This window comes from Sodiomyces alkalinus (genome assembly GCF_003711515.1).
Source record: "Sodiomyces alkalinus F11 unplaced genomic scaffold SODALscaffold_8, whole genome shotgun sequence".
NCBI classification, from domain to species: Eukaryota; Fungi; Ascomycota; class Sordariomycetes; order Glomerellales; family Plectosphaerellaceae; genus Sodiomyces; species Sodiomyces alkalinus.
Genome location: NW_021167086.1, coordinates 1262890 through 1288417, shown reverse-complemented (window position 1 = coordinate 1288417; position 25528 = coordinate 1262890). Strand labels below are relative to the sequence as shown.

The window sequence follows — 25528 nt, the reverse complement described above, 5'->3', positions numbered from 1 at the left end:
TTCCGATGGCAGAGATTCCACGACATTTAGTATTGTCAGCTGTCTCGTCCTGCTTTGCATAGGCTACGACTACCCCTGGACGTGTATTAAGTTTGGATTAATCATGCAACCTCCGAATTAATAACCAAGGCGACCGATCCTCCTTCACGTCCCATCTTTTCCCGTTCGCGCTACCAGACCATATATGCGATGCTTGATGGCAGATGAAGGGTTCACTGCATCCATCGGGAGGACAACCCAGGCCACGTCGTGCCTCGCAGTCCGCCGGTTTCGAAATGGCTTCTGAGCCTGATACGCAGTCGACTTCTGATCTCGACCGCCTCCAATTGCCTACAAGCAACACTCGCAACAATGAACAATCTGTGGCTTCCTCCGTTCCTCCAGCCCAAGACCCAGCTCCTGTGTCATATTGGGGCCAGTCGTATGGAACGCGGTCGGATGACGGCATTCTCGGCAATGACTCCCCGATAGATCTGACGGCATTGCAGTTTGCTCTCCCACCCGACATCAATCAAGGAGCACGAGACCTACCTGGACGAACATCGTCTCCGGACCTACAGGATGGGGAATCACAATACTTTGATGAGGCTACGAACCCCGACTTTTTTGAGTCGGACAGCGTTCCGCTCACTTCCCGAGCACAGCCTATTTCTGGATCCCTGAGTGCGCCGGACGCCGAGGGGAGGGGCAGAGACAGCTTCCAGACTGTCTCGGACTTGGACGATACTCCGTCGCAGAATCGGAATGTCGGATCGCTTGGTTTGGGTCTAGGACCCGACGGCACTGGGGCTCGTCGTCTTACCCAGGGGCAATCCCTTGCGGCGCCGTCCCGAAATCAAAGATCTCGGTCCCCTTCCACCTCGGATGCGCTCTACCGCGCCGGCTCTATCGTTCGTGCCATATCCCAACGCGTGGTGAATATAAGCGGAGAAGGCGAACCCTTTGAACGCAGGGTCTCTCACCGTCAATCTCGTTCGCCGAGTGAAGGTCGCCGACAGCGACAGATGAGCACGGTGCCTATGTCGTTGGATACTTCTTATCCATCACAGGCGTTCCACACTACTGGCGAGAAAATCAATCAGCACACGTCTATCATTCCCGAGCCTTCTCCTCCAATTCAACCCCGACCGTCAATGCGGAATCCCCTCAAGGGGAAGTCACTCGGCATATTCGGGCCAGAAAACGGTGTACGCAGGAGGCTCTGCGATCTGCTAGTACATCCCTTCACGGAGCCCGTCATTCTACTTCTTATCATTTTACAATTGATTCTCTTGACTGTTGAAGCGGCTCCCAACGTCTTTGAGCCTGGAAACGGACGGCCAACCACCTGGGGCACTACGTGGATAGACTACGCCATGCTCGGCCTGTTCATCATCTTCACCCTGGAGCTCATGGCACGTATCATTGTGTCGGGATTCATTCTCAATGCCTCCGAGTACAGCACTATTGATCGTAAACGAGGGATCCGGGCTGCTGTTGCAGACCAGTACAGGATGCTTTTTCAGCCTCAACGACAGAAATCCGTCAAGGCACCGCGACAGATCAACCTTGGGCCGTCGGCCTTTTCCAGGTCCTTCACCTTCATGCAAGGCCAACCTCTTCCACAGACAGTGGAAGAACAACAGCGTTACCAGCTCGCACGGCGGGCGTTTATGCGCCATTCTTTCAATCGTTTGGACTTTCTAGCGATTGTTTCTTATTGGATTACTTTCTTCTTATCATTTACGGGTTTGGAAAGTGAACACCACCTCTACGTCTTTCGCATGATCAGCTGCTTGCGCATCCTAAGGCTGCTTGCCTTGACGAATGGCACCGCTGTTAGTGATTATGACCTCCCTCCCCCTCCTGCCTTCCCCCTTCCCCCAACCCACCATACGTAGTTATAATCATGTTTCTCACTAGCGGCGCATAGATCATCTTGGGCAGCTTAAAGAAGGCAGCGCCGCTTCTCGTCAGGATTGCGTTCCTCATTTCCTTCTTCTGGTTGCTCTTTGCCATTATTGGTGTACAGAGCTTCAAGTCAAGCCTAAGCCGTCAATGTGTCTGGCTGGACCCCGAAGCTCCAACGGACAGATCAATGGCGTTTGTCAACCAGTTTCAATTCTGTGGGGGGCATGTCAACCAGACGACAGGGGAGCTCGAACCCTGGGTACTCGCCCAAGACGAAAACAGCCTGTCGGACTTAGCCCACGGAAGTCTCAGAGCCAAAGGCTTCATATGCCCCCGCGGCTCCATCTGCCTTCAAGGTCAAAATCCGTTTGGAGGCACGGTGAGCTTCGACAATATCTTTCAGTCGCTGGAAATGGTTTTCGTCATCATTAGCTCGAATACCTTCACCGATATCATGTATTACACGACCGATTCGGACTACCTAGCAGCGGCGCTTTTCACCGCTGGCGCGACCATGATCCTCCTCCTCTGGCTGACCAACCTGCTAATCGCAGTGATCACTTCGTCCTTTCAGGTCATTCGGGAAGAGAGCCGAGCTAGTGCTTTCGCGGTCGATCGTGAGCCTCTGGCACGGCCTCCTGAAGAGAAACGACCGAAGAAGACATCGCCCTTGCGGCGGATCTACGACAAAACGGAACTAATCTGGATAGCGGTCATTTCCCTGGGGCTGTTGGCTCAGTGCTTTCGGAGCGCGACCATGTCTGGTGGTCGCGCCCGGTTCCTCGACGTTACTGAGATTGTCATAACGAGCCTTCTTGACGTGGAGATTGCCATTCGATTTTTGGCAGACTGGCGCTCATTTCACCAGAGCTGGCGGAATCTGTTCGACCTATTCCTCGCCCTTGCGACTTCCATCATCCTGGTTCCTCCAATACGGACATCGGGGCAGGTATATGCCTGGCTCACCATCTTCCAAATACTTCGAGTGTACCGTGTTGTCCTGGCGGTTCCGATGACCGGCAAATTGATCCGGCGGGTTGTCGGTAATGCTACGGGCATTGGAAATCTCATCCTGTTTGTCTTCCTCATGACATTTATTGTGGCCATCTTGGCTGTCCAGCTATTTCGTGGAGAATTGTCCGAGGACGAGGATATATCTTTCTTCTCCATCTATAATTCATTTCTCGGCATGTGGCAGATTCTGTCAAGCGAAGACTGGACCGACATCCTGTATGATGTCACCGAAACCCTGTCCCCATTCAACACCCATTGGATTGGCGCGGTGTTTCTGATTGGGTGGTTTGTCCTCTCTTTCTTCATTGTCATTAACATGTTCATTGCTCTCATTCACGAGAACTTTGACGTCAGTGAGGACGAGAAGCGGCTGGAGCAGGTTAAGGCATTCCTCCAGAAAAAGGAGCTTGGCAAGTCATCTAACAATCTTGCGCTCTCCAATATTTTCAACATTGGAAGAGCGCGGAGGAAGAAGGACCCCCTGGATTACGGCCCGGCCATGATGGAAATGCTTTTGAAGGATGCAGTTGTGCACGACTTCTTGGACGATCCAAGCAATACTTCGCACGAAGGTGCCAATGGAGACGAGCACCAGCACCAGTCCCAGCACCCTACCCGAACAACAACCCTGGCCGTGGGCGATTCCCAGCCTGGCTTCTCCAATTGGTGGGGCAAGATCGTCTTGCGCCTGAGCGGAAGGGAGCCCAATCCCTTCTATTCAAATATCCGATTTGAAGGCCCGAATGACACTCTCGACCCTCGGCAGATGGCTCGACAAGCCGTCTCCGCAACGTCTGCGCGTCGCAAGGCACAAAGGGAATACCTAGCCCGCCATCCAACCTACAACAATGCCCTGTTTATCCTCCCGCCCAAGAACCCTATCCGGCGGGCATGTCAAAGGCTAGTTGGACTGGGAAGGGGAAGTGAACGGTTTGATGGTGTCGAGCCGAATAAGATCGCTTGGTACACCTTCAGTGTCCTCATCTACGCGGCCATTGTTGCCATGGTTGTCATCGCATGCGTCACTACACCGTTATATCAAAAGCAGTATCGGGAGCGATACCCGGACACTTTCCTCACCTGGTATATCTGGACAGATATTGCATTCGCCGCTGTGTTTCTGACCGAAGCTGTCATCAAGGTCATTGCTGATGGGTTCTTCTTTACGCCTAATGCGTACTATCGCAGCTCATGGGGCATTATAGACGGTGTAGTTCTCATCACTCTCTTGATTAATGTTGGCACCCTGCTCCTCCAAGACGGAGAAATCTCGAGGGCTATCGGCGCAGTCAAAGCTTTGCGAGCTCTGCGGTTACTCAACGTCAGCAACAGTGCGAGGGACACGTTCCACTCCCTCATTATTCTCGGCTGGTGGAAGCTCGTCAGTGTATGTGTATACGGGATTCCAGCCGTCTTCGGCGTCATGGACAGGCTGACACTTCTCATAGGCTGCTTTCGTCTCCCTTTCGCTGCTCATCCCGTTTGCCATCTACGGCCTGAATCTCTTTAATGGACTCATGATCTCGTGCAACGACGACAACGATGGCGCCATCGTTTCTCTAATGGACTGTTACGGCGAGTTCAACTGCACCCCGTTCAACGATGACTGGCCCATGCTGTGTCCTCGCTCTGCGTCCAATGACTATTTCAATTTCGACGACTTTGGGAATTCCATCTTCATTCTCTTCTCGATCCTAAGTCAAGAGGGCTGGGTCGACGTGTCCTTTGCGGCCCAAGCCATTACTGGGCGCGGCATGCAACCACAGCGCTTAGCGGCGCAGGGCAACGCGCTATTTTTCATCATTTACAACTTGCTGGGAACCGTCTTTGTGCTCACTCTGTTTATCGCCGTCTTCATGCGAAATTATACCGAGCAGACTGGCGTTGCATTTCTAACGGCAGAGCAACGTTCGTGGCTCGAACTCCGAAAGCTACTGCGGCAGGTCTCGCCTTCGAAAACGTCTTATGACGAGTCAGAGAAGACGTGGAAGAAGTGGTGCCACAAACGCGCCATCGAGAAAAGGGGCATGTGGTACCAGGGCATGACGGCCGTGCTGGTTCTTCACCTGATCCTGCTCATGATGGAATTCCGCCAGGAACCCCAATGGTGGTCGAGAACGAGGGACTTTCTCTTCCTGGTCCTGGTACTGATCTACATGGCCAATGTTGTCATCCGTCTCGTGGGGCTCGGATGGGCTAGGTTTCGCAGGAGCTCTTGGGACGTGTATTCCCTGATAGCCGTCGGAGGCGCTTTCATCTCGACGACTTTAGCGGTGATAATCCGTGCATCTAAGAGGGAAGACATCCTGGAAGGCGAGATCTACGTCCAAGTCCACAAGTCTTTCCTTGTTGCCATCGTGCTTCTTCTCATCCCTCGAAACGATGCGCTAGACCAACTGTTCAAGACAGCAGCTGCGAGTCTCCCAGCCATCGGCAACCTGCTTGCCACTTGGTTTGTCTTTTATATCGTCTTCGCCATCGCGCTTACACAGGCCTTCAGCTTAACACGGTTCGGGTCAGACGAGACGAGCAACATCAACTTCCGGACTGTTCCACACGCGCTTATACTACTTTTCCGCATGAGCGCAGGTGAAGGCTGGAACATTGTCATGGAAGACTTTGCCAACATAGAGCCGCCGTTCTGCGTCGACGATGCCGACTTTTTTCAGAGCGACTGCGGCAGCAAGCCCTGGGCCCGGTTCCTCTTCGTCCTCTGGAACATTCTCAGCATGTACATCTTTGTTAATCTCTTCGTCTCGCTAATATACGAGAGCTTCAGCTACGTCTATCAGCGCTCAAGCGGCATCGCTGCTGTCGACCGCGACGAGATTCGCCGCTTCAAGGAGGCATGGCGAAGTGTTGACCCCGCGGGGACCGGTTTCATCAGCAAGGAGGCCTTCCCCCGCCTCCTCGGCGAACTTTCTGGGGTCTTCGAGATGCGCATCTACGATGCGGAAGACTCTGTTAGCCGAATATTGGAGGATGTTCGCAACGACCCGTCTCCTTCAAGACATACTTCAATCGCGACGACGAGCGCCTTTAGCGGCGTCGATATCGAGCGACTCAACGGACGACTAGCCCAGATTGACGTCGCCAAAGTTCGCGAACGACGTCGGCGATTCAACATCTTCTTCGAGGAAGTCATGGTCTCCGCCGACCCCGACAGAGGCATTGCATTCACGACAGTTCTTATGATATTGGCACATTACAACATCATCAGCGACAGCAAAAGCTTGAGGTAAGCCCAGCTCCCTTCGCCAAAACCTGGACGTATACTGCGGGACAGAACGCTCACCACGGCTTGTGCCCGTTGACGTCTAGACTCGAGGAATTCTTGCGCCGTCGAGCGAGGCTGCAGCGAGTGGATGAGGAAGTGCGCAGGAGGACCGTGCTTGGTTTCTTTGATACCTGGTAAGTAAACCACCAAGATCCATGCCATGTATGCATATCTCATGTGACGCCAATGTCTGAACCGTCTGGTTATATAGGTACTATTCAAGGCAATTCAAGAGACACATGGAACGCAAGAGAGCCGGGCGCATGACCGCTATCCCACAGCTTGATATTCCGGATATCCTCGTGGACGACGAAAGTGATATTGGCGAAGAGCGGACCACGACACCGCGCGAGCGCGAGAGTGCGCAGGCCCAGACATCCATGCTTAGCGTGGACGACGCTGCCAGAGCACGCCCAAGGAGCTGGTCAGACACCAATAGGGGATCGTCTCTTCACGAGTCGACCTCACCACATCCCCTTAGTATGCCTCGATCCCACCCGTCGTCTCCGCAGCATCAGTCAGCACCCTCGGCATTCAGTTTTGAGTTGTTGGAGCCGGGTCCCGCATCCAGGGAAACCAGTCGGCGAACCAGTGTTGTCAGTCCCTCCCAGGTTAACGATATTTTGGACGACTCGGCTTGGGTGGAAAGTATCCGGAGGAGTGCGACAGTGCGTAGGCAGGATTGGAGTGAGTATTGAGCCATCATTTAGCGTGTATGTTGTCCTAGCGTTGAACATCCGATTTTTCTCCTTATAGTGGTAATTCGAGCATGGCGTCGGAGGTGTAAATATACCGGCTTTGCATTTTACGTAGTAATTTCATGTCACCTTTGTATCTAGGTATACAGCTTTATTTCCACAGGTAGTTTTCGACACTGCAAAAAAAAAAAAAAAGAAGAAGCAAAAAGAAGCAAAAAGAAAGGAGAGTGGACTTCAGAAATTATGACCGACGCAGGACTCGAACCTGCAGCCTCCTGATAAACAATTTGAATGATTTTTCGTTCAGATGTTCAAATCAATCGTAGTCAGACGCTCTACCAATTGAGCCAGCCGGCCTGTTTGAATATACCGGGTATTGCCTCGGATGCCAGAAAATGGACCTCTTTTTCGGGGCCCTGGGGAGTTTTTTTCTTATTATCGTTTCTTGGTCCACCCAACCTTTTCCGTGGCACATGCTAGGTACAAAATCGTCAGCCCGTGCTGTATCCGACTTCGCTTTGGCCCCTGTGGGTCACCGCCTCCGTGTGTGTCTCGTCATCTTCCCGACAAGTCGCAGGATAGTCTCATCATCCGGATGAAACTACGGATAGTCTGATGAACGTGGTAAAAGTGGAGTGGGGGTCCGACAAGGTTTGGTCGATATTACCAAGGTAATGTCATTGGTGACCACTTTGCTTCCGTACACGCGGAATAATACTCCCTCCCTACCTAGGATGAAAGAGTCGTACGAATAAGTATATTCGTCCGAATTAATTCTAGACCGAGATGCGACTCCGGGTGAGAGTGAAGTGCCGACAACGCGTCTTCGAGTGTATGACGCGGTGTTGTACAAGAGCCCTCCTGAGAAGGTGTTTACAAAGAACGGCCTATGGGTGCAAACAAAGCAAGGCAAAGTTGTACAAGGCGAGGTGCCTTGGTTGGTCACTATCCGTACGTCCACGCATTGACCAGCTGGGTCAATAAGGTAATTACTTCGTACGTGCACTGTTCCCCAGGAGCAAAGGGGTTGCAGATTATGCAGGGTCTGACCCATCACTTGTCCAGCATCCCCTGAAAATCATCCAACGGAGGAACATAGTGCCATTTATCAGTATGAACGTCCTGCCCGAGTTCGCGTTCCTATCGACCTCCATCAGTCTTGACGAGGGCCCGTCCTGACGCCCTGTCACTCGCTCAACTCCATTCGTTTCTGCAAGTCATACACTCGTTCATTCATTTCCCGGACAGCTGGCTGTGCGTGGTTTTCTCCCAGCGATTATCATTTTCAACCATTCAGTTCCTCTTAGTCTTCTGGAAACGAACACATCTTTATCTGCCGCATCCCTGTCATAAGTCAACGCACGCACCTAGCTGCAAGCCGCTCGTTTGTTGTACGGAAATCCCATCGGCGTCCCCGAAGGCCATCGAACCGAATAGATATGCAGTCCGCATATATGGAAGCCATGATGGCACTGCGCACCCCTTCCCGGCGCTCCTCGACATCGTCACGAGCAACCAGCGGCAGCAGGTCCTATCGCAGCGTCGCGTCCTCCCAAGCACGCACCGTTAACAGCATCATCTTTCGTCAGCCTTGCATCCTCGGTCAGGAAGAGGAACGCAGGAAATTTGGGAGCGACTTGGACATTCTTGAACCTCGTCCCATTGTTTACTGGAGTGGCGTTGAGGAGCGCATGGCAACACTCTAACCGGAATGAGCCTCACGATCACCATTGACGAATGTGGGCAACTGAAACCTTGCTTTTTGGATGGGAGCAACTGGTCTGTTGTTTTGTTACTCATGGCGGCGTTAGGGGTTTAGGTTGGGATCGCTCCGCGTCATTGAGTGAACGAGGGGGTGGTCACTTCGGAGGAAGATTCCAGGCGTCTCTCGGGGAAATCTGTTCGGGCTTGTGAAACGGCTTATGATTTCACCGGCGATTCGTCCTACACCATGGGCTGCCGAAGCCAAAAAAAAAAAAAAAAATTGAGAACGATTTACTAGTCAATCTTTTGGAGATGGGTCAGTCAGTCCGCCTATTGGGTGCGGTGAGATGCAGAATACATAAAGAAAGGCTGAAATGATTGTGGAAATCACCGGGTTGACCCTCTTTCACACATTGCAAAGGACTTGGAAGATGCCCCAGGACGGTGGTAGAGGAACATGGGATGACATCGAGGCTTGAACGTACACTTGAGGCGGGCCGAAGCACCGTGAAAGAAAGAGAGCGACACAAACAACGCCGTCATCTATCTCACAGTTGAGGGACGGCAAGTTCCCTCCCCGAGAGCAAATATGCAGACAACCAGTACTACAGTAATAATACATTTTCACCGCCCCCATGGCCGCTTGCTTCGGAGAAACAAGATCGTTGGGAGCCTAGAGCAATGAATGGAGTTCATCTGGCTCAGTCGCCCTTTGACTGCTTATTCCGCCTCTTTCCCATGTTTCGGACACGGGGGTCGACAACCCACTTGTTGTAGTTGTGCTTCCGACGAGTTTTATAGCCACCTTTAGCCTAAGACGGGTTTTTAGGTGGTTAGTAAGAGTGTGACAGCCACCGAAAGGGGAATACGCAGGAGGGAAAGAGCTCAAGTTAACATACCGGTGTGCCCCAGGGACTTGTGGGATGGCGATTGCCCTTGGATTTGCCTCGGCCACCACCGTGAGGATGATCGACTACGCGTCAAATTTCAGCCAAACGTCCAGCCTAGTAAACGTGAAACGGGGAAACAAAGGCCCCGCAACTTACCTGAATTCATGGCGACACCACGGACCGTCGGTCGTATGTTGAGCCAACGACTTCTCCCAGCCTTGCCAAGTTGTCTGTATTGATGATGAGGGTTGCTGGCAACACCAATCGTGGCACATGAATCCTTGCTGACCCGGCGGATTTCGCCGCTCTGTAGCCTCACGGTGACATACTTGCCAGTCATGACTTTTGTTCCATCATCTCTCGTCTCTTCCTCCTTGGAGACGACAATGGCATGAGTTCCCGCACTACGGCAAAAGACAGCAGGGCCCTTGGCCTGTGATCCAACATTGAAAATGACCGTCCCAACCGGGATCATATGCATTGGAAGGCAATTGCCCCTCCACGCCGTTTTGGCAGCCAAAATACCGGGGTCAATGACTCCTCCCATACTATCAAGCAGGGCTTTGGGAATGCCCGAACGATAGCTCTGGATGACATCGCCAGCCCTCATACCCTCGGCAGCAAGGATGTAGCTCTTGCTACCGTTGGCTTGATTGGTAACCAGAGCGATATGGGCACTTCGTCCCGGATCGTACTCTATTCGGTCGACAATGTGCGGACCTCCTTTCCAGCGATGAAAATCGACAGTTCTAATCCTCCTCTTGGCACCGCCGCCTCTATGTCGGATGGTAATTTTTCCTGTGGAATTGCGACCGCCTTTGCCGTGACCCCTTTTGGGGAAGGTCAGGGGGAGGAAAGGCCGGCCTTTCCAGAGATGATCATTGATAGGCCGCTTCAGATGACGGACGCCGGGCGTGCGGGGTTTGTATGTGCGCATAATGACCGACTCCTTCACGTTGGAAGACGCGCCGGTATCAGGGGCGGCGTACTCGCTGACAACCGAGTTGCCTGAGTGGCCGCCTTCAACGGCGCCCGCAGCCTGTCGAGCTACATATCCGGTCGAGAAATGTCGTGCAACGAAAGGTCGGAGACCTGCTAAGCAGAAGAGAGCTGGGGAACCCTCGACGGCCCTCAGAAACATGCGAGGCCGTGCCATGGTACCGTCAGAGGCTCCTACCCTGTCGGAGAGCGTGCGCCGTAACAAACGAGGACGGAATGGGCACGACTCTTTAGGGAAACATGTCTTTCCGGCCTGCAAACCCGTATTGGAATGGTGTACTTTTCGAGTGCGAGAAGGATAGCATTCAAAAATAAATGTTATGAGCGCCCAATTAGTAGAATTGCGCAGACAACCGAGTATATATGTTGTGGGTTAGCAGAAGGAGAAGGTTAGTAGTCTAAGATTTTGCTCAAGGAAGTGTAAACCCGAGGTTTTGCCGGACACCAAATGTACGGTGCGTGACAAGCACTTATTATATGGTGTGTGTGTAGATAAGTGTCGCACAGACCTCCCTCGGGGTGGAATAACCTGACGTCCGATTACGCGCTTAGGCACGGAAGGTGGATATCCGTAGGATTGTCGAGCATCAATTTTACCTCCTACAACCACATGTTTTTAGAACGGTCTGCGGCTTTAATACGATGAATTTAGAATCTCTTAATCTAACTATTCTTATCGTATTTATTCTTTTACAGTTATACTATATTCGATAATTAAGAGGCTTAGCTTTATTTATCTACTTATCCTTATTTTTCTATATTTTAAGAGTCTTACTAGCGGGGCCACTATAGCAAGATATAACTGACTAAAACTTATAACTTTAATATATAATAACTTAACCAGCAAGATATCCGAGACCCTTAAGGCTATTTATACTAGCTATACTGACTTAAAGTCCAAGAACCGTTAGTATAAGATAGTAGCGAAAATAAACAGAGCCTAGATGTATCTATAACCCAAAGACCCTATTATAGAATCTATCTACTCTACTAGTCCGAAATATACCGTCTCCCATATATAGCCTTAGTATAAATTCCTATCTACTAGATAGATCTTACATTTACGAAAAGAATGGCCTATAGTTATTAGACTATAAAGAGTTTAAATAAAAGAAATATACTTTCGAAAAATACGAATAAGAGATAAAAGCTATAGCCGCGTAGTTTACTACCTTTATCGCTCCCTTAGAGTTTAACGCCCTCCTCTATAGCGATAAAGCTACCGAGGTATATAGAGCTATAGAAACTAATACTATAGTATATCGTAAACTATAGAAAGACTGCTATAAGCTAGTATTAATAGTATATTTATAAGGCTCCGAATAATCTTAAGAAGATTACTAAATAGATAGATTAATAGCGTGATATTACCGTTATATACTATAATATTATTATTATTATTTATTACGCTGCTCTCGCTTAGCTAAGCTAGGCTAGCTACCTAGGTAATAGTCCTTCTCTAATTTTCGAGGGGAAACCGTTAATAGATAAAAGCCCCTACGCTCTTATTATATAAGCAGGTCTATTATACGTAGCCGCTATAGTATCGCTCCGTAGCCCTATTTTTATCGCTATTCGAAAACCGGATCTTACTTCCGGGCTAATAGCTAACGGGGGTCGGCTAGTTAGTTTAGTAGGTACCGTGTCGGTTATACGCGCCCTTAGTACGCTATCGCTATAGTCCCTCGCCGCCGTCCTTTCCTTTATTCCGGATGCGGCGAGGTTATTCTCCCCTCGCCGCGGCACCCTTTATACCCTCCCTCCTTTCTATAGGGGGGCGCGCCTACCCCCCCTTACTCCTTCCTTTATTTATTATTTATTCTAAAACCTCTTTATATACCTACTATTTATAATAGCCCTTATTTAGTTATATACCTCCTTTATTCGCGCTATATAGACTCTCCGGGGTAAGCACTATAGTATAGGCCGGGTATAGCTATTATTCCCTAAAAGGCGTAGTAACTTCTAGGGCTAATCTACCGCTCCCTTTTCTTATAACCCTCCCTCTTTTCCTCTCTTTTCCTCTTTTCCTCTTTTCCTCCTTTAAGCTATCGTTCTTAAGGTAAGTTTTACGTGGTTAGCGCGATATAGGTATAGCTCTAGAACTTCTGTGCGGGATCCCCGGTGCTATTCGGCTATATAGTAGGGTATTTAATAGGGTCCCGGGTTACGCTATCCTCGCGTTATCCTCGCGCCGCCCCCGCTCCGCTCCCGTAGCGCCCGCCTCGGTCTAACTCTCCTACCCCTCTAGATACCTAGTAATAAGACCTCTATCACTAAAAGAGGAGCCGGTGCTAGCGCCTATAAGGGTAAAGGGTCGGCTACCCCCTAGCCTTCCACTATAAGTTCCCCGCTCTATTAGTATTACGCCCGTTTTACGCCCCCGCTTTATATTCTAACCCGGCATAGTCCGCTATTACCCCTACTATCTACTCCTCTCCCTATACCTTATATATCGTATCGCTAGTATAAGATTACTAGGCCGCTTTATACTAGAACCCTCCTAGTATATAGTCCTATCGCGTTATATTCCCGCTACGCCTTTACTACGCCCCCGCTCCGTGGCGTATCTACTAACCCGACTTAGGTACCGGCGCCTATTACGTTAAATATATTAATAGTAATCGTAATAGTAGCTATTACGCCCCGGTTTATCTCCGCTACGCCCCCGCTATGTCTTTACTTTGCTAATCCTCCTATTAGGTCCCCCCCCCCTATAATAACGCTACTACCGCCCTTATCGCCTCTACCGCCGCCGCCCGCGCCGCCCCGACGCCCTTTATAGGTTCTCCCCTTCTCCATCGCACCGTGTACGCTATATTCTTATTACTCACCCTATTATAGAATATCCGTAAGTATAAGCAGGCGGCCACTTATTAGACCCGCGCTCTCCGGGTGCACCGCGCCGCCCTTCGCCGGGCTAGTGGTATTATATACTATAATAATAATATATTTAAGGACTCTAACGTGTGTGTAAAAGACCCTTTCAAGGCTATAAGCCCCCTTAATCTTACCTGGATCTACGTAGTAGAAAAAGATTTTAATACCGTAAACTCGACGCCTGCTATATTAGTACCGTAAGCAAAGCACTATACCGATAATCCTGCTACGTAATCTTCTGGCAGAGGGTACCGCGCGGCAGCATTTCCTACTCTTAATATTAATAAGGAGGGCGATAACGAATAAGCCTCTTCGTTGTTAGCCTCGAAGAAAAAAGGTAAAGATAATAGTAGCGGCAGTAGTAGCAGAGGCTATAGCCGAGGAAAAGATAATAATTCCTTAAAATCGTTAATAATCTGTAATTCATTGAAAAGATAGTAGTTCTACTACAAACTCACTAAGGTATACCCTGTATACTTAATCTCGGGATACCCACTTAAGACTTATTAGTGAGTCCACATATTCGGACTATAGGAACCTCTTAATCGGACTATGGTCCAATTATTAACAGCCCGTAACAGGCCCCGCCAGCTACTAACTAAATCTTTTATTATTATTTTCCTTTTTCCGACTATATAACCTTAATCCATAATAGTAAAAATAGCTCTATAATTAATTCGGCGTTTTCCACGCTTTTTGCGTTTGATTTTATAACTATCGTTAATTCCCTTTCTCCATAGATACGGAGGTCTAACCGAGTTACTGCTATAGCCTCTTAATCGCCATCTATACTAGACCACGATCCTGTAGTATTAGAACCGCCGCCGCCTGTATTTAGTAGGGAATTAATTCCTTTATAACCTCCTCGATATCCTTTTCCTATACTACCTCTTAAACCGCGTAGACGACTACGCGGTCGGCTATATCCACCTCGAAAGACTTATCCACCATGATAAACTGCGCCTTATTATTATTCCGCCTCTTACTACTACTATAGAAAACGCGTAGTAACCTCTTATTAACGTACACGCCCTTATTCTTCTTTAATATCCTATTCTAAAGCATTATAAGCCCTTATTACCTAGCTCTGCGGTCGGAGGTTAGTATTATAAGAGATTAGAGTAACTAGTATATTTTCTAGCGTAAGGCGAGGGCGGCCGCGGCTAGTAATAGCTACGATTAGTTTTAGGATACGGCGGAACTCATCTTCGGCTATTAGGTCGCGAGTAAGATACTATTAAGAATAAATCTTAAGATAGGTATATACCTATAGAGGCCGTTCTTATTCTCTAGTAGCTATTATATACGAGTAGGGAATACGATACTAAGTCTTATACCTTCTAGTATAATCTATAGCTAGAGTGGTATCTTTAGCGATAGTAATAGCCTTACGATACGATATTAGTAATAAGTTTAGAGTAATCCTACTATAATTAGAGCGGGCGTCTTCTATCTAGTTACGGCTACGGAATTACTAAATCTTACGATCTAATTACTTTACCTCTGCTTATTCGTATGACGCTTACTAATTCTATACTATTAGGTCGATACGCTTAGTAAGAAACGTAAGATCTGCTATAGTATTAATAACATGGCTCTTAATTATCTTATAGTTAGATTCCACGCGTGAGGTAACGCGAATACTAAATTTACGGAAGCTAGAAGTAAAGTAAGTCGGGAACTAATAACGCTAGGCTATCTACGTATTTATAATATATCCGATAATAGCCTCCTAGTCGGTAAAGAGCATAAGCAGGAAAAGCTAAGCACGTTTATATTCCTTTACCGAATTAGCGTATACGAAGGCTTACTAAACTATTGTAAAGCCTCGCGGATTATACGTTATTTCTAGCTCTTTAGAGAAAGCGATATTAATCGGACCCTCTTACGGTATCGAGAGTTCCCCGAAAAGAGGCGCTTTAGTATTATCTTTATTCCCTTAATTATTAGCATCGCTATTCTAATACTCGGCGCTATCGTTATCGTACTTCTAATAGTCTTTAACCTTACCGGCAATATTCTTATTAACGTGCTAGAGGCAGATTTATTACTGAGTCTCTGAATATATCGTTATTACTATATTTTTAAGCGCCTATTCGAGGTCCCAGATAATAATAATAGGCTACTAAATTCTAAGAGTCTAGCGGTGTTTATTAAGACGCTAGAGAACATATTTAAACGCTGGCTAATCCTTTTATTAATTAGACCGAAGTCGATATTAAACGTGGTGCCGATATTCGAGATCCTATAAATATTAACGAAGGGTATACTAAAGCGATTAGTTTTATATATATTATCGTATATAAGAACCTTGGAATTAAGCTTCTATATATACTTACTCTATAGCAGGAGTTAAAGTAGAGCGTTAATACTATTATCTGTCTAATGATAGAAATAGGTAGTATTACGTGCCTCGAATTCACGGATTAAAGCTTATATAGGCGTATATCCGGTAAGAGATTCCTTGCAAGCCTTACTAATCTTATTCGCAATATCTATAACTAACTATAACTAGAAGTAAGAAAGCTAAGTATTAAGTATGGTTTCTAAGTATAATAGAAGTAATACTCTCTACTCTGGGTATTTACTCCTTATAAAGGATACAATCTCGCGTGGCCTAGTAAGCAATATCCTAAACTGGTTATAGATCTCCTGCTTCTATTCCGTAGTCTAAGTCTTTTTTCGATAAATTAGGTAAGTAATAGAATTAATACTAGCGTTATGATTATAGTCGGGATTTATATTAGCTACGAGCTAATAACTGTTAGAGAAATTATCCTTAATAGTAAATGGGTAAGCTGTTTTCTTTAATATTATATTTAGTTAAGCGCTGCTAGTAATTAACTTATAGTGGGCACTACCATAATCGTAGGCGAGGTTAACGCGATAGTAAATACTATCGTGAACGCCTTTATTAGATCGGCGGCGGATTATAATTATATAGCTATAGTTATAAGACTATATATTTCCGTGCTTAATTAACTCTTTAATAGTATCGTAAGTAAGGGTAAAGAATTACGGCAGAGGGAGCGGCGGCGCCTCTATATCTAGGCGTTATCGTGATAGTAGCTTAGTAGTTAGATTAATTAATATAGGTAGACAGGTATAGATTAAGTTTATATAGTCAGAAAAAAGAAAATAGTAATAAAAAATTACTTAGTAGCTGGCGGGGCCTGTTACGGGCTATTGATAATTAGACTATAGTCCGATTAAGAGGTTGCCATAGTCCGAATATGTGGACTCAATACTATCCCTTTATTATACCTGAACCACTAGAAGATGCCACTGTCTGTCCACCTGTAGACAAACGGGCGGTCTCGGCGGTGCCGAGCAGATACAGGTTTACCTTCAAAGCTTGCAAATAGTGGAGCACTTGTGTTTGTACGGACTAAGTAGGCTCACTAGCCACACCCGCCTCGGAGCCCAACACGTCGCGTTAAGCCACAGATCTGGCGCGATCGCTTGACTGTGCATTCACGTCACGTCCTGGAGGCTGGGAAAATTGGAGACCCTATCGTGTTGCCCCGGAGTAACCAATGAAACGGACGTTGCCCTGCCGTTGCTTGTTGATTGCTAGTGTTTTCTGTCTTTCTCCAGACCTTGCCCCCACCCATGTCCAAAGAGTCGCGCCTTTTCTCCATACATATGGTACATACATTCTACATTCACAAGCATCCATCCACCAGGGCCTCGACGACTTCATATTCCCTCGTCTCCCGACCATCTCTCTTTCCTTTTCCACCTCGCCCATCGCCCATATTCTGCCTCCACCTTCCCATCTTCCTCCACGCACGCGGGCTTATGTGTGGGTGTGGCACAACAACTATCAATCTCAACCTCAATCGGAGAGCACTTGTGCTTTTAAATCATCGGGAACGGCCGCCACCAAACCCGACATTATCAACAAACTCGAACCAGTGCCCGCACAAGATATCTTCTCCCACGACTGGATAGTGATCCGAGGCAACCAAAACGCGTTCTTTGGTACCTTTTTACCTGCGTGCGGTCATTTCTTCAGACGCACAGTCTGTTCTTGTCACGGTATCCATAGTGACTGGCCTTCTCGCGATTACGAGCGGGTAGCAGGTACGTACCGATTATATTTCCCAGCTAAAGGTCCCACTATCCAGTATCCACCCACGTCTTCACTACCTTACACTACATACCTTACCCCAAGCAAAACAACATCGCTTTTACCCATTCCACGTCTTATGATTCCGAACATCCTCGCTTTCTCTTCTTGCGCTACACAAATTTGCACATTGCTTCTCCACCCTCCTTACCGGTGTTGTCCTCCGAACGCGAATTGACGCGACGGACGAACAGATCAGGTCTCAACCTGCAAGATTGGCCGTTGCCCGTGTCTCTGCAACCACCCTACGGTCGTAAGGTATTCCCGCGAGAATTATCCTGCATCCCCTCCCTTGGAAGGAGTGAAGTGTGAGTACACTGGCTTGCAATTCCATCATACGCTTTCCCGCATGCCCTCTGATTTACTGAAGGAAGGACGCGTCGTTTTAGCTAACTCGAATTCAGGTTCTACCATCTCCCTGATCATCTCGGTACCTCCCATCAGACACCGTCACAAACATGCCTCCCGTATGTCCCATCCTGATTCAAATCAACGCTCCTCTACTACGATGTGATATTACGCGTGATCGTGCCCCAGCAACCGTCTAACCTGAAATGCAGGGCCGGCCTACTCGTGCACAGCGTCTCGTCTCCAACGAGAATGATGAGAATAGCGGCACCACCCGCATGACGCGTGCAAAAGCTGCCGCTCAAGGCCTCGATGATCCCAGCCAAGCCAAGAGGGCACTCCAAACCAAGAAGGCCGTGAGCACGACTACGAATGGACCTCAGAGGAAACGTGCTGCCCTCGATGATGTCAGCAATGTCGGGAAAATTGAAGCTGGCGAGAGCAAAAAGGCTTCCAGCAAGGTTGGCCTGGTCTCCAAGGCCGCTCAGCCCACCGGTGTCCAAAAGACTCAATGCCGTACCACACGCACAGCTCTGAGTGCCAAGGACCCGAAGAAGGCGGTCAATGTGAAGCGAACGGGTTCCGGTTCCGGAGCTTTGGTCGGCGTCCACAAACGCAAAGCGACGTCTTCCGCCATCTCCGTGAAGGACGAATCTTCTTTGGACGATGGCGAGCCGGCCCAGAAAAAGCCTCACATCCTTGACGCCGATAAGCCCATCCGGACCGACGAGAACCAGTACGCGTCCGCCGATCCCGTTACTGAAACCGAGACTCAGACTCAGGTTGCGCCAAAGCATGTCCTCCCTGAAGGTGTGCAGGATCTGGATACCGAAGACCTCGATGACCCTCTCATGGTTGCTGAGTACGCCACCGAGATCTTTGAGTATCTTCGTGACCTCGAATGTAAATGCATTCCTAATCCGAACTACATGGACCACCAAGACGAGTTGGAATGGAAGACTCGCGGCATCCTCGTTGACTGGCTCATCGAGGTCCATACTCGTTTTCTTCTACTCCCCGAGACGCTCTTCCTCGCGATCAATTTGATTGACCGCTTCCTCTCAGAGAAGGTTGTCCAGCTCAACAATTTGCAGTTGGTCGGTGTTACCGCCATGTTCATCGCCGCCAAGTACGAGGAAGTCATGTCTCCTCACATTGGCAACTTCCGCAAAATCGCAGATGACGGCTTCACAGAGAGCGAGATCCTGTCCGCCGAGCAGTTTCTCCTTCAGACACTGAATTATGACCTCAGTTATCCGAACCCCATGAATTTCCTTCGTCGTATTTCCAAGGCGGATAACTACGACGTCGAGTGCCGTACTGTCGGCAAGTATCTTATTGAAATTGGTCTCCTCGATCACCGCTTTTTGGCCTTCCGTCCCAGTCACGTCGCGGCTGGCGCTATGTACCTAGCCCGTCTGATTCTGGATCGTGGCGAATGGGTATGGTTCCCTCGCCTCCTGTTGAAAGTTCCATTGGCCTTGCTGACATATGATCAAGGATGCAACCATTGCCTACTATGCTGGCTACACTGAAGAGGAAGTCGAGCCCGTGGTTCGCTTGATGGTAGACTACCTGGCACGCCCTGTCGTGCACGAGGCTTTTTTCAAGAAGTATGCCAGCAAGAAGTTTCTCAAAGGTGAGCATTGTTTCCATATCCTTCTGATTGATGCTTGTCGCTGATGTCAGCCGTAACACAGCCTCAATCCTTGCCCGACATTGGGCGAAGAAGACAGCTGCCCACTTCGGTATCACGGACACACATCTCAGCCTGGACCAGATCTCTGCCAAAGAGGAGGACGGCCATTATGATCATTACTAATAACGAACGCATTCGCATCTGTGCTCAGTACATGGCCATGGGACACAGCCGCCCCTGGAAAACCCTCGGCGCACGATTGGATCAGTATCGACCGTTGACAACTCTACGACGTACTAGATGGGTTGAGGGCAGCCGTGATCTTACTTGCACTTTCTTCTCCCTACTCAACATAACCTGTTCGCCCATCACGACAGTCGGTAGACCCAGACTGAATTCAGTCAGGTCAGTTGTTGCAGGATAGCTTTGGCTTGTTTTCTCATTGCCGTTTGGCTCCACAAGTCCTCCGCCGCGTCCTTTGGCGGCCCTCTTGTCTTTTTGTGCTTTTGCTGCTTCGTTTCTACTGACCATCATGTGGCGGTGGGATACGCATGCGATGCCTCTTCTATTTTTTTTTGATCGGCGCTTAGGAGTTGGGGCTCTACGGAAGACTGGAGTTTTGGCACTGTCATTTTTCTGTGTTTATCCGCCTTGGTCTTTGGTTTGACTTGTAAATAAGTTGATGGGGATTCGTGGGGGCGTGTTTCGTTTTTTGTGCGATGAGATGAGGAGTGTTGAGGGGATGGTTACACCTCTGGACAGTGCCTGTTGATTTTGTGAAATCAGGCTAGTCAACACTCAAATAACAGACTTCTGCCTGGGCACCTCGACGTCAGGGAAATTAGAGGCTTTGCGATGGTGGCCAAAAATTGTATATACTTTTGTTTGGGCAGTGCTTTGGGCAATGGAACGATCAATACATTGAGTAAGTACATCACGACCACGCTATTCACTGGCTGGGTTCACTGTCGACTGGGGTGAAATCAATGTCTTCTGTTGCTACCATATTACGTGTCAAAACACAAATATGGTACGCGGAATTATGTGTGTATTTATCTAAGTGAAGTTTATAATACTTCGTGGGGATGTCTAACTATACGGAAAAAGCAGGGGAAATAAGGGTGGATATATAGGAGCGAGGTACTTTACACGTCTAATATAATATAGTTTATTATACCTTAATAAGGTGGCTATAAGTATCGAATACACCCCCTAGAATAGTAGGATTAATCCTAATTATTCTGCTCGTTAAATTAATACTTAAAATCTAGGGTAGATTAGGCCTAGATATTAATTAACGGCGTCATAGACATTAAAGCTAAAAAGCAGTTAAACAGTATTAAAAATACTACCTATATAATAGTCTATAAGGCATAAAAACACTTAAAATAACAATCTAATTAATCGTTTTCCTTTAATTAAAATATAATAAAAGAATGTTATCCCTATTAATTACTTTAATCTTATTTCGGCGGGACCTTTATACTAAGTAGATATTATTATTATTATTATTATTATTATTAATCTTACTCTGCTATCCTGACTAATCTATAGGAGCCTTCCTAGGCTATACGGTCCTTCTCGGGTAGCTATAGAGGGGAAAACCCGGGTAAAACCCGGGGAAAACCTCTATACACTTCCTTAGGTGGAGAGGTACTGCTACGGGGCCGATATAGCCCCGGTTCTTCCCTATTATATATCTGGATCTTACCTTTAGGCTAATAGCTAATAGGAAGTATAGTAGGCTAATAGTTAGGTAAGTTAGTCTAAGCTAATCTTTATCGGTAAAGCGGGGGGTTAAGGGGGCGTTACCGCGCTTCCGTTATATAGCGGCTATAACTTTTTAGCCTCGGTCTCCCTACGTCCTTTAAGGATTATACCTTTTATTCCTTCTATTCGGTTAATAAAGAGAGTAGGGAGGTAGGCGCCTTTTACCTCCCTTGGGTGGGTTCCTACTATATCCGGCGGTAGGTAGGGGAAAAAGGCCTTACCTTACTATAAGAATTAGATAGTTAATATCCCTTAAGGCCTTTATATCTTAAATCTCCTTTTTCCTCCTATAACGCTAATAAGTTTATTATAGGTTTTCCTCTTAATCTATTCCCGCTTATCGTCTAATAGGTTTATTATTATAGCTTATACTAACTAGTAAACCCCTTTAGTTCTCTTATTATATTCCTATTATAATTTTACTTTAAATATCTCGCGGTAGTATAACGGTAGTATAGTAGTATAGGGTTAACTATATAGTATAATATTAATCTATATATATATATATATAAGTAATCAGTAGTAGTAGTTTAATGTAAGTTTTTCTTCGTGGCGTAGTAATACCTCCACGGTAGTAAACTAAGAGTTATAGATATCTTCTCCTAGTAATAACGCTAATACTAATAATAATCGTAACCGTTATAAAAAAGGCTTAATCCGGGTTATATTATATATAAGCCCTAGTAGTATTAATATAGTATTATACTAGCTAACTTAGGGTAGTTATATATATTATAGTAAGCGCTTAGGCACCTACTTAGATAACGTGGAGGCTTACTCTAACATTATAGAAACTAATATAGCCTGTTTTTAATATACTAATAGCCGGCGTCTATATAAGGATATAAGTCGTGTCGGTGCTATTATAGTATTATAGGTATACCGTAGTAGCGTATTCTAACTATCTTAATAGGTCCCCTCTACTACTAAAGAATAGTAATAGCGCTTTATAGATCTTTATAAGGCGTATATAGCGGTAAAGGCTACTAATAGCGATAGTATCGCTATTATGAGTATCCCCTTATAATACTGTAGTAGTCTCCTTACTAATAAGCTATAGGCTAAGGAGCGCCTAAGGATAGCGTCCCGGTCTTTTAGCCGGGCCCTAAACCGGGCGTTACCTTCTAGTCGTGGCTATAATAGCACCGTGCCGGTGGAGTTATAGGAGTTAGTTCGCCTAATAAGGCGTTAGGAGGGTAAAATAGACCTAATTCTAAAGCACCTTATAAGTAGCCTCCTTTTAGCCCCGTTACGGCCTTTAGCGGTAATAGTTAGCTAACTAGCCCTTTTAGGGTCTTAAGTATATTAAGAGTAATATTAGCGCTACTAAGGGCGATAAGGACGATAATAACTAATAGCGCCCTATTAATACCGAGCTAATACTACCGGGGTCCTGGCTTATAGGACCCCTATTAATAATTAACTAATTCGTTATACTATTCTATCCCCGCTCCGGTCTCGCTTTGGTGCCGTCGTTATTTTCGTAGGCCTTTATAACTTTAAGGGTAAGGCGAAAGTCCTTAAGCCTTTTCCGTTATAGGAACTACTTTATAACTACCCAGGCCTTAGTATTATATTCTAATACGTCGTATAAATCTCCTTTAGTTATAAGTAGTCTCCCTATAGCACCGAAGAGGTCTTTATAGTCCTCCTTGGTTACCTCTTAGTATTAGAGTACTATATACTCCGCCGTTTCTGCCCCTTTATCCCCGTAAAGGCACGGCGGTAATAAGAAGCCCGGTACCCTTACTTTAGCGAGGAATACTTATAGGCCTAGTTTTTCTAATCTAATCTGGGTAAGTACGGAGCTTTATAGCTTAAGGAGCCCTTTATATTTCCGGAGGGAGCGTTATATTAAGGGGCGGCTTAGTACCGCTATAGTATAGGTATAAAGCCGCTATGCTTTTATCTAGGCTTAACCCTATTCCCTTATAAGGGCCTTCTGCGGGGGCGAGGTTCCGGCCTAGGTTATTAGGGCGGTAAGCTATACTATCTATATAAGGGCGGCGTGGGTCCTATAATACCCATTCGGTATTACTAAGGCTCTCGCTGTGGTATATACTCCGGCTAATATATTATCTTTAGTCCCTTCTTCTTATATCCGGAGGATCTTTCTAGTACTTAGGCTTAAGAGGTATAGGTTAAGGGGGGGGATAAAGGTCTCTTTTTCGAGGACCCTAACCAGTATAGCCTTATAGGCTCCGGCTACTAATCTAAAGCACTAGTTCTATATCGTCATAAGTGCTACTATAGGGCTATACTAGGGGCTAGTCCTTATCTTATAGACGGCTAAGGCGTAATAGGCTATTATTAGTCTTATTACTATAAGGTATAGTCTTTTTATATCCGCGAAGCTATACCCTTACGCTATTATACTAAGTCTTAAGAGGGAGTATATTTATATAGCTAACCGGCTTTTTACATTTTTAGCGTATCGCCGGAAATCGAGTTTCCTATTAAGCTAAACGCCTAGGAACCTTATCGCCTCCGCCGCCGGTACCGAAATAGAATAGCGCTAAGGGGGAGCGGGGTAAAGGAGGGTTAGCGTAACTTTATAAAGGGGATATAAACGCACTTAGGTAGTTCGAACTATAGTCTGCTCGCTATCTCCTAGTTTAGATAAGCACTCTACGCGGCGGCGAGATAGTACCGCATCTATACCTTTATCCTACTAAAGGCGATAATATTTATAGTATTAGCGAATTCTGCTACTATCGTTTTAGGTACTTTTTTTAGCTCCTTATAGAGGGTAAAGATATATAGGATATAGAGGATAAAGGAGATCGGGGAGCCTTACGGTATACCCCTATAAAGGTACCGCGGGGGAGCTATTTCGCTATCGAGTAGTAGCTATACTATATAGTCTTAGAGGAAGCTACTAATTAGGGTAATAAGCTATTAGGGGAATCCCTTCCTTTTAAGTACCTCGAGGAGATAGGAGTAAGGGATAGTATTAAAGACGCCTTTAATATCTAATTAAAGTATTAAAGCGGTGCCGCTATAAGCCTAGCTCGCCCTTATAACCTTTATAACTCTTTATACTACCGTCTTTATACTCTGCCTAATCCGGTTATCTATCTATCCTTTTAGGAGGAGCCGATACTCCTCCGCTATAATGGCGATACAGTCGGCTAGTATCCCCTTAAGGACCTTACCTATAATATTAAGAAGTAATATCGGTTATTAGCCCTTTACTATCTTATAGTTAGCCGGCGGCCGGCCTTCCTTCTTAAGGACTACCACGGTAATATAGTAGTAACTTTTCGGGTAATAACCCGCTTTAAGGCACGCTAAAAAGATAGCGCTTAGTCTTTAGTATAGGGGAGGTCTATATACTTTAAGGAGCCCTGCTAGGAGCCTATCGGGTCTTAGTACCGCCTAGGGTTTAGTCTTCTTAAGGCGCCCCTATATATCCGCTACGGTAATATCGTAGCGGATATCCTATCTAGAGGGAAATTCCGCGCTTAGGAGTCTAAGGGTAATAAGGAGGGGGGGTAAGAAGAACTTCCGGTTAAGGACTTCGGCTTTCTCCGCGTGTATAGTAGCTAGGCTATCGTTATCGTCTTAGCATAATAACGGTACTAATAGGGGGTCCGGCGGTATATTCCCTTTTATTCGTACCTATTTCTATAATCGCTAAAGGAGGTTATCGTTCTTCCTAGTCTTATATAATAAGTACCGCTAGTATAGCCGCTTCGCTACCGCTATAACCTTATCGCGGCGCCTCTCTGCTTCCTAAAACGCTTCCTATTAGTTCCGTGACTTCCTATATATATTTATAGTAAAGGCGCCTTCCTAAGTAAAGGCGGTTAGCTCCGTATTTTACTAAGGGGTAAGTAGAAGTCTAGGGGTACCCCCGCGGCGGTGCTAAACGGTCTTATCGGCTATAGTTATAAGGTCCCCGATTAGGTTATTTAGTACTAAGTCGATATCTCCTAGTATTATAAAGGGGCTAGTCTACTATAGTTATATAGCTACGAGCTAGGGGGCCTATATGGGGTTAAAGTCCTTCTAGACTTAGCGGGGCCCGCTTAGGTCCCGTGGTGGTATCGTTACGGTGCTTACCGTAATATCTATCGCTATATATATTTAGGCCGTTTATAAGTAGTAGTCCGATCTAATAACGGTTTTATTAGGGCCGCCGAAGTTATAGCGGAGCCCCTATATCGCCTATATAAGGTTAATCGTATTAGTATACCGGCCCGGGCGGTGCTACGTAATAGTCCCGGGGGGGGTTACTAGGTCTAGGTTCTACCGGGTTATAAGGGTAAGCAGGGTATTAGCCCG

At 46.9% G+C, this 25528-nt stretch overlaps 3 protein-coding genes and 1 non-coding gene across 4 annotated transcripts; 2 read left to right on the top strand and 2 right to left on the bottom strand.

Annotated features, from left to right (window-relative positions):
* On the top strand, positions 1-7059 carry SODALDRAFT_298810 (calcium-channel protein cch1). The gene is made up of 5 exons (XM_028608851.1): positions 1-1817; positions 1913-4291; positions 4353-6142; positions 6226-6315; positions 6393-7059. The coding sequence occupies exons 1-5, from the start codon at positions 204-206 to the stop codon at positions 6877-6879; spliced, it is 6360 nt and encodes a 2119-aa protein (XP_028464830.1). The 5' UTR covers positions 1-203; the 3' UTR covers positions 6880-7059.
* Positions 7060-7123: 64 nt separating this feature from the next.
* Positions 7124-7236, bottom strand: SODALDRAFT_t149. Its single transcript has one exon. It is a non-coding gene; the product is annotated as a tRNA-Arg (tRNA).
* A 2048-nt stretch (positions 7237-9284) lies between these two features.
* Positions 9285-10629, bottom strand: SODALDRAFT_325564 (ribosomal protein L2; the record flags this gene model as incomplete). Its single annotated transcript, XM_028609994.1, has 3 exons — positions 9285-9395; positions 9483-9556; positions 9630-10629. The coding sequence occupies 3 exons, from the start codon at positions 10627-10629 to the stop codon at positions 9285-9287; spliced, it is 1185 nt and encodes a 394-aa protein (XP_028464829.1).
* An 83-nt stretch (positions 10630-10712) lies between these two features.
* On the top strand, positions 10713-19654 carry SODALDRAFT_361880 (hypothetical protein; the record flags this gene model as incomplete). Its single annotated transcript, XM_028614418.1, has 11 exons — positions 10713-10759; positions 16656-16716; positions 16800-16868; positions 16950-17000; positions 17039-17305; positions 17371-17377; positions 17483-17792; positions 17889-17955; positions 18045-19274; positions 19333-19471; positions 19533-19654. The coding sequence occupies 11 exons, from the start codon at positions 10713-10715 to the stop codon at positions 19652-19654; spliced, it is 2370 nt and encodes a 789-aa protein (XP_028464828.1).
* Between the last annotated feature and the right edge of the window lie 5874 nt (positions 19655-25528).

Coding starts and splice junctions, on each gene's coding strand:
- SODALDRAFT_298810 (XM_028608851.1), top strand. CDS start 204: ATGAAGGGTTCACTGCATCCATCGGGAGGACAACCCAGGCCACGTCGT. Junction 4,292..4,352: donor GCTGGTGGAAGCTCGTCAGT/GTATGTGTATAC, acceptor CACTTCTCATAG/GCTGCTTTCGTCTCCCTTTC. Junction 6,143..6,225: donor AGCGACAGCAAAAGCTTGAG/GTAAGCCCAGCT, acceptor GTTGACGTCTAG/ACTCGAGGAATTCTTGCGCC.